We start from the raw sequence: 9209 nt of genomic DNA, 5'->3' as shown, positions 1-9209 counted from the left end.
ATCTCCCTGGGAAACAAGGGCTTGGGAGCAACCACAGCATGTGTCTTGCAGATCCTGCCTATTTCACTGTTCAGAAGGCTTCTTCAATCTATTCTACCCTGTGACATCTTAAAGCTGCCCACATGATTGCATCAACCAATACCCTCCTCCATCCCTAGGAGGGTAAAGTAGTGTAATCACTGACATCCAGCAGCATTAGTCCTCAGGAAGACACAGGAGATCAATCAAATCATCAGGATGAAGCAGGACTTCCCTACTCCTGAGAAACCCACATTAGCCAATTCTTTCCCCCATTACATGTGTTCATCAGATGACACCAGCAAGAGCTCCTTGTGCTGTTGCAGTGACTAAAGGGAGTCACCTCCAGGTCCCTTCCCACATGGGAAAGAGTTCCTCACATTTCATTTTAATAGGTCTTGCCTTTCTCTTGAAGGATGGTGCCTTCCTCAAATTTTACTTAGATTCACATCCCACATCCCCATGCTAAATGTCTTAATACCCACCAGCTTTCCATCTGTCTAATCTCAATGAAGCATCTTCTGAAGACACTCTCTCCTAGCACAGGCAAAAAAGAATGGCTGTTGTGCCTACATAGCTGGAAAGAAAAATTTGGGCAGATCCAACTGGAGATCTGGAGATAACTAGGTCATAAACAAGTAGAAGTTATTTTTCTACATCTAGGGAGTCCCTTGGGAAATTCGGGACACTTCTACTCTACATGCTAATTCTTCATCTTGAATATTTTCTGTCTCTTCCCTGGACTACCACATCACGCCTATTGGGATAGATTTCTCTTTCTTATGGGGTATCTATAACACACATAGCATGGTCATATGCGCATGTGTACCTCATAGACACATCGAAATACCACTCTGTGTAGGACATGGGGCACATGCTTTCATTTGGGTCCATGGTGCAGTGCTAGAGAGTCCCAAGTCTAAATCCAGAATATGCCATTCCATCTGAAACAGATTTAGGGAGGCTCTGGAGGAGGGGAAGTCTTCTCTAAGGGACATGGGAGGGAAAGCATTGGGAGAAAGAGTGATGGTGGCTCACAAGAATGGAGTGCAGATGTCATATAAGATGGTCCACTAACTTGACACCCTGCAGTGTGGTGACTGGGGAATGTACTCTTGAGAATGGTTCCTGTCAGTGCAAGGACCTTCAAAAATGTTGGCTACACAAAATTGATGCCAAGTAGCAGTAACACAGATTTGTGAGGTAAAACACCCATGGTTACATACCTCGGTAATACACCCATGGTTAATATCATTGTATTCACAAAGAGGAGAAAATCACAGCATAGACTAGGGGAAAAATAATCAGTTATCCCTTAAACCTTCAGACAACTTAAACCTTCAGAGAAAATGGATTCCTAGGCATATTGTTTTACTCCAGTATCATATAGGTGATTGATTCGATTAGATCCCTACAATCTTCAATGAGAAAAATGAACACTAGATGTAGGATAACACATCATTCATGACACATCCATATCCAGATGTTAAAACACACTAGATTTTATTAATGAAAATACATCAAGTTCACACAAACACTAAGTTATGCATTTCAAATCCACTCTATTGTCACCATTCAAAATACAGAACACACGTGAAAAAGCATTCAAGTGTTTTCAGAAGGATATGGAGTACCTGTTTCCAAAAATTTCAGGACTGAGGTACATTCCTCAGAAATGTGTATGTTCAATGGTATGGCATTGTGAAGAAGAGTTAGCTACCCTCCTGCAGTCATCTGTCAGGGTTTCCTCATTTAACCATATCAAGTCATACTCTCTAATGATTGTACTCAGGAAGATACATTGGTAGTTTACTGACCGGCTACCTCTTTTTCCTTAAAGAATCATCAGGAAAACCTCTTATTTCTAATATTGAAGAAGTTATTTAGTTTCAATGAATGCAGGAGTGTGTGCTCCGAACACCTCTTCCATTACATCATTGTTATAACTGTAAGCACCATCTCCACTGAGATATACTTCATATGCTTTATATCATATGGTCATCTTCCATGGAAAATTAGGTATGCATGAGTCCCACTTAATGGAGCAGGACATCTAATTTGATGTAGCAACAGTCAACCATGTGGTCTTACACACCCACAAGGAAAGGAAGAATTTTCTGGAGTGATTTCAGAGGAAATACATTAATACTGTTAGTCACAAATCTCAAATAGGATTAATGTAAAATACTTAAAAATACTGTCCTTATATATATGAAAAAGTCAATATGCTAAATCTGTTGAAACAGAATACCACATACATTTTCTAAGTGTTTAAGTTTGATTTTTCCTTACAATCACTATTTCATAGGGAGTAATGTTTGAATAGAATGAATAATGTATTCCATTGGCTTGATTTCTGTAAAATTCATTGGCATCAGATGTTCAATTCAATAGTTTTCTAAACACTGCTAATTTTCTACTGACTTTCCTTAATGCACTCCCTGGTGTGTGCTCCAATGTATACTAAAATGAAAATCTTTCCACATTCACGATGTTCCAAGGGTTTGAATCGCCTATGCATTTTGAGATACTGAGTAAGCACTGAATTCCAGTTACAGGCTTGGCCACATTCTTTACATTTCACACTTTCACTCCTGTATGAAAATAACAATGTTAAGAAAATTGGGAGTCCCACTGAGAGGTCAGACACATTCTTAATATTTGTACACTTACTCTCCTATATAAAATCTCTCATATGGAGAGAGGAAGGAGCAGTCCTTAGGCACTCTCTCACATTCATTACATCCGTAATTTTCTCTGCAGTATGAGTTCTGTGATGTGCAGTAAGGGTTGTGTACCTGCTAGGGGTTTGGCCACATTATTCATCTGGTGTCTTTCCAGTATGAATTCTCTGTTTAGAAGGCATGCATGCTGGACAAGGGCCTTGCCACCCTGGTTATATTTGGGAGCTTATGGTCCAATATGAATTCTCTCATAGGCATGAATGGGTGAGCACTCCTTAACCGATTTTTCTCACATTTTTTTTCTTTCTTTCTTAAAGATTTTATTTACTTATTTGACAGAGAGATGGAGAGAGAGCATAAGTAGTGACAGGGGTCGGGCAGGGGGAGAGGGAGAAGCAGGCTGCCTGCTGAGCAGGGAGCCCGATACAGAGCTCAATCCTGGGACCCTGGGATCAAAACCTGGGCCTAAGGGAGAGCCCTAACTGACTGAGCCACACAGGCACCCCTCTTATTACATTCTGTACATTGGTAAGCTTTCTATCTAATATGGATATTATGATGTTTAATGAGGACAGAGTGCCTGCAAAGGCCTAACACCATTCTTGACGTTGGTAAGGTTTATCTCCATGATGAATCCTGTGGTGCTGAGTCAGGGCTAAGCTGTCCTTAAAGGTCTTGCCACATTCATGACTTGTTAAGGTTTCTCTCCAGTATGAGTTCTGTGATGTTGAATGAGGCCTGAGCTCCGGTTAAAGCTCTTGCCACATTCATGACATTGGTAAGGTTTCTCTCCAGTATGAATTCTGTGATGTCGAGTAATGTCTGAGCTGTGTTTAAAGGCCTTGCCATATCCTTGACATTGGTAAAATTTCTTTCCATTATGAATTCCCTGATTTTGAGTAAGCCTTGAGCACCAGTTAATGGCCTTGTCACATTCTTGGTATTTATAGTGTTTCATTCTGGTATGGGTTCTGCTATGTTGACTGAGGTGTGAGTGCACGTTAAAGGCTTTGCCACTTTCCTGACATTGGTAAGGTTTTTCTCCAGTATGAATTTTATGATGTCAAGTAAGGTGTGAAAGGCAGTTAAAGGCCTTGCCACATTCTTGACATTGGTAAGGTTTCTCTCCAGTATGAATTCTGTGATGTTGAATAAGTTTTGAGCTCTGGTTAAAGCTCCTGCCACATTTCTGACATTGGTAATGCTTCTCTCCAGTATGAATACTGTAATGTTCAGTAAGAGTTGAGTTGTCCTTTAAGGTCTTGCCACATTCTTCACATTGGTAAGGTTTCTCTCCACTATGAATTCTGTGATGTCGAGTAAGGATTGAGCTGTGGTTAAAGGCCTTACCACATTCTTGACATTGGTATGGTTTCTCTCCAGTATGAATTCTGTGATGCTGAGTAAGGGTTGACCTGTGATAAAAGGCCTTGCCACATTCCTGACATTGGTAAGGTTTCTCTCCAGTATGAATTCTATAATGTTCAGTAAGACTTTACCTCCAAATAAAGGCCTTGCCACATTCTTGACATTGGTAAGGTTTCTCTCGAGTATGAATTCTGTGATGTTGCATAAGTTATGAAAGGAAGGCATAGGCCTTGCCACATTCTTGACATTGGTAAGGCTTCTCACCACTGTGAATTCTGTGATGTTGAGTAAGGGTTGACCTGTCATAAAAGGCCTTGCCACATTCTTGACATTCATAAGTTTTCTTGGCATTACGAATTCCCTGATGTTCAGTAAGCCCTCAGCTCAAATTAAAGGACTTGCCACATTCTTGGTATTTATAGGTTTCTCTATACTATGAATTTTGCAATGTCAAGTGAGATGAGAGTGCATATTAAAGGCCTTCCCACATTCTTGACATTGGTAAGGTTTCTCTCCAGTATGAATTCTGTGATGCTGAGTAAGGTGTGAAGGGTGTTTAAAGGCCTTGCCACATTCTTGACACTGGTAAGGTTTTTTTACACAATGAATTTTGTGATGGTGAGTAAGTTGGCACATTCATTACAGTTGTAATTTTTCCCTGCAATATGAATTTGTTTATCTCTATTAAGACTTGAGTGATCATTAAAAGTCTTGCCACATTCTTGACATTTGTAAGGTTTCTCTCCAGAATAGATCTGCAAATGACCATTTATTGATGAACAGTCCTTAAAGGTTTGACCACCTTCTTCACATTTGTATACTTTTTCTTCAGTATGCATTCGCTGATGTTGAGATAGTGCTGAGTGACAGTCAAAGGATTTACCACATTCCTTAAAGAGGTAAGTTTCCTCCCCCTGAGGGATTATCTCATTGATGTTTAGGCTTGGTGACTGAGTAAACATGGTCCCTGGTTTACTAGATGTGAATGGGCTTTTTCCCTCATGAATTCTCTGATGATCATCAACACTGGAGGACTGGTTACAAGCTTTCCCACATTCATTAACTATGAAGACAGTCTCCTGAAGGGAGTATACTGAGGTAAGAGCTTGGATAAAAGCCTTCCCCACATTTATCACATTCTTAAGGGTTCTCTGCAAACCTAGCCCTGACACATTGGTGAACACAGGAGCCCTGGTTCAATGTTTTCTGAGATACAGTGCATTGAGCAAATCTGTCTCCACTGAAAATCCTCTGGTCATTCCGGAGGGTCAACTCCTCAGTGAAGCCCCTCTCGAATGAATCCCACTGAGCACTTTGCTCTTCATTTCTAAATCTCTGATTTAAGGTCAGGCCAGTCCTATCTTCCAAATGGCTCAAATCATTGTTCTCAGCATGGACTAGGTTACTCTTCAGATGTTCCAAATGATCTGTCCACAAATAGCTATGTTTGAATATCTGATTGGAGCTTGTGCTGACAGAAACACACTGCTCTGCAGAAACAGTTGACTTAAAAAGGAAGGTTTTCTGCAGTGGTTTATATCCTTCACCATCTGGGGCAACGACATTCTCATTAAGGGCAATTGCCTTGGTTTGCGTGTATCGCCCAGAATTTCTTTGATGCCCTTCTCTCTCCCTATCACTGTCCCAGTCTGTGCGTCAAGTGTAAAATCTCAACAGCACTATGTTTGTATCTGTGCATTGATACCTTCTGGAAAGAACCTTCTATGCTCTGCTTTAGCAGGAAACTCTGGGTGTCATGTGAAGATACAGCTGAAAGATACCAAATAAGAGTAAAACCATTGCACTGACTACATTCAGAAGAATCTACTGATGACTTCTAATACAGAAGCATCAAGTCAATCAGACAAAGTCAGAAAGATGGCTGAGAAGGAGTCATCAGGACCTCATTTCTCTATGGACACACAACATGGCACACAACGTACTGAGCACAGAGTCTAATAGAGAATTCTGCAGTATGGTCGTGGTGTAGCACAAATCACTTTCCTGTATCTCTAACAATCAGTAAAAGGGTCACATGAGCTCAAAATCAGCATTAGAATAGATGATATAGAAACAGAAGACTGAACTGAACCAAATAGGGTACAGTAAAAATAGGAACATATCAAGCACAGGAAGAGTTGTTTGGCAGAAAAGATCAATGATGCTGACAGCCCATGAACTAAATTAAGAATAACACACACAAAAAAAACCCAACTAAAATGACAGGAGAATAAGTGAAAGCAGACACAGTGTAACTGACTGTAGGAATAAAAGTAATTTTAAGAGGCAACAATGGGTAATCAGTGCCTACAAATTGTTAATAAAAGACAAGTATACATTTCAAAAAAGGTATAACCAATTTAGACTCCATCATTCAGAAAAGTAGAAAAAAATTCTCAGCTTATCTGCAAACATGAAGCCAAATGAAAGGGGAATAAAATTAAAAAGCCCAACAAATAAAAACTGTGTGCCAGATGAGTTCACTGGATATGCAAACAGACACCGAAGGAGAAAGGACTGCAAATCTCCTCAAACATTTCCAAAGAGTGATGATAAGAGAAACTAGCAGAACACTCTCTCTGTGGCACCAGCTTTCCCAGCTCATGCAAGCCAGATGAAGACACTACAAAGAACAAAGTTTGCAAAACTCTACCTGTGACACATATTCACTCAAAGTCCACAATAAAATAGAGGAAACTGAATCAAAAGCACATTTTCCCTTTTTACAAGATGATCAAGTGGGAAACGGACCTGGAATTAAGGGCACTCCAACATACAGAAAACCATAAATTCAAGACTCCACATTAACAGATTGAAGGGCAAAAATGACATGATCACATTAAGGGAGACCGAATACAAATATGGTCATACCGGACAACATGTCATGATAAAAATACTCACAGGAGAGATAGAAGGAAACCCCAACCTAACGAATGCCACAAATGCATGAAAAGCTGAAACCTATTCAGTAGGGACAGTCTGCAAGCTTCTCCTCAATCATCAGCAGGTAATGAAGTGAGCCCACCACTGCCTTTGAGCATAGTACTGGATTCTCTATTCAGAACAATTATGCAACCAAAACTAGAGTAAAGGAATCTAAACTGACAAAAAACAAAACAAAACAAAACAAAAAACAATAAAATTCATTGTTCACATGGGACATGATTACTGAAATCCCCAAAGATCATCATTTTAATTTTTTTTTACTGTTTTTGGTCATTGTTTGTATTGTTTATTTCTGCCAGTTTTTCCCTACTAGACTTCCCATTTCCCAAGTTTTTTATGTTATATAATACAGAATTAAGAAAATGTTGGAATAAACAACTTAATTTCCACCAGAAGAACTAAAAAAATAAGAGATCAGGATGAAACAGAGTAGAGGGATGATATAAAGAAAAGTGTGAAATAAAGTAGAAGATTAGCAGTAACAGAACGCAGAAAGTAATGCCCATTTCAATCAATAAAACAAAACTGGCAATGCTCTAACTCCACAACCCATTACAAAACAACAAATGGGGAAATTTGTTTTTTTAAGATTTAATTTATTTATTTGACAGGCAGAGATCACAAGTGGCAGAGAGAAAGAGAGAAGCAGGCTCCCCACTGAGCAGAGAGCCCGGTGGAGGGCTTGATCCCAGGACCCTGGGCTTGCATCATGACCTGAGCTCAAGTCAGAGGCTTTAACCCACTGAGCTTCTCAGTGCCCCCAACTAGGGAAATTTATGAAAAAAAAAAAAAAAACCCAAACAAAACAAAACAGAGAATTCCTAAAATTGGACAAGTTATTAAGACTGATTTCCTAACCATGAACCAAAGAAATGGGACATCTCCTGAGATCACTAAGAAGGATGAAAATTGAATTTGGAATCAATACTCTAGCAGCACAGACAGAAAAGCCCAAGACCTAGGAATTTTACTACAAGTGATGGGGTCAATGAATTACCTAAATGCAATCCTGTGTTGCATGATTCTTCTCCCTCTCTTATTGAGATTCAGTATTACTTCATTTGCCTTTTATATGACAAAGTCATTCTTCTGCTTTTTCCATCCTGTCCTCTACATCAAACCTGTTTCTAATCTCACTTACTGCATCGTTCATCTATGTTTGATTTTTAAAAAGACATATATTTGAGGGGGGGACTCACAAGATTCCAGGTAGGAGCTAATGAGAGAGGGAATCACATGCAGGCATCACACTGAATTCACAGGGTGACTTGAGCCTACATCCCAGGACCCTGAGATCAAGATCTGAGCAGAAATCAAGAGTCAGTACTTACCCAAGTGAGCCACCAAACACCCAATTGTTTTTTAACTCTTATCTCTGTGGTAAAGTTCTCACTATTGTTTTCTCAACTCCTTGAGTAACCTTATGATTGCAACCTTAAATTCTTCATCAAGCTCCTTACTACTGTTTCCACTGGATCTCTGGCCTTGGTCTCATCTGCTGGTTTTTCTTGGGAGAAATTCTTTCATCTTGCCAGTTGTTAACTCTCTACTTTCCTCTGTCCATTAGAAAAGTCAGTGATGTGTCCTGTTGTATCCTTCAGACCAGTAGTCTGCAGGGGCTCTCCTTGCCTGCTACAGGCAGTGTTTGGTCCCTGGCCTGAATGTGCCCAGTTTGAACTAGGTAAGCTCTGTTCTGCTTGTGAAAGGAGACCTGACATCAACTCCACCAGGACTGTGGCCCTGCAGAATCTCTGCTCAGGAGATGTGATGTGGGCAGGGGCTGACCTTGCTGAGCCTGAGGAAAGCCTCACTGAGAAGGACAGGCTCCTCAGATCACAGGGGGTGGGGACTGGTGCAAGCAAGGCAGCCAGCCAGGGTCCTCACTGAGTGGGGCTCTGCTTTATGCTACAGGACGGGAGAGGGCTCCCATGTTTTGGAAGCCACATGTCACTGAATGTTTCCTCTCAGGAATGTGCTCCTAGACTACTGCATACTCTCCCCACTGTGCACCCCAGGTGTTCTTCAGATGACTGTTTCCATGCTCGGTGCCTGCAGGTTGTTTGCCAACCTTCTGTCTGGGAGCACCCCAGTACCCTCCTGGTTCTCTCCCATCCAACCCTGCTGACCATTAAACCTCCAGACTTTAAGATGTGCTGGTTCCAAGAACTCAAGAAATTCAGCCCTTCTCCCTCT

At 40.7% G+C, this 9209-nt stretch overlaps 1 protein-coding gene across 1 annotated transcript in view; it reads right to left on the bottom strand.

The window, feature by feature from the left end:
- Positions 1 to 3396: 3396 nt before the first annotated feature.
- Positions 3397 to 9209, bottom strand: part of LOC132005840 (zinc finger protein 345-like) — an 18950-nt gene continuing 13137 nt past the window's right edge. The window contains 3 exon segments of the mRNA XM_059383354.1: positions 3397 to 4413; positions 4476 to 4660; positions 4723 to 5133. Of these exon segments, the coding sequence (XP_059239337.1) occupies positions 3397 to 4413; positions 4476 to 4660; positions 4723 to 5133 (1613 nt within the window).

The sequence above is a fragment of the Mustela nigripes genome, chromosome 17 (assembly GCF_022355385.1).
Source record: "Mustela nigripes isolate SB6536 chromosome 17, MUSNIG.SB6536, whole genome shotgun sequence".
In the NCBI taxonomy this organism is placed as follows: domain Eukaryota; kingdom Metazoa; phylum Chordata; class Mammalia; order Carnivora; family Mustelidae; genus Mustela; species Mustela nigripes.
Note: the sequence above shows the minus strand (reverse complement) of the source record. Positions and strands in the feature narration are given on the sequence as shown.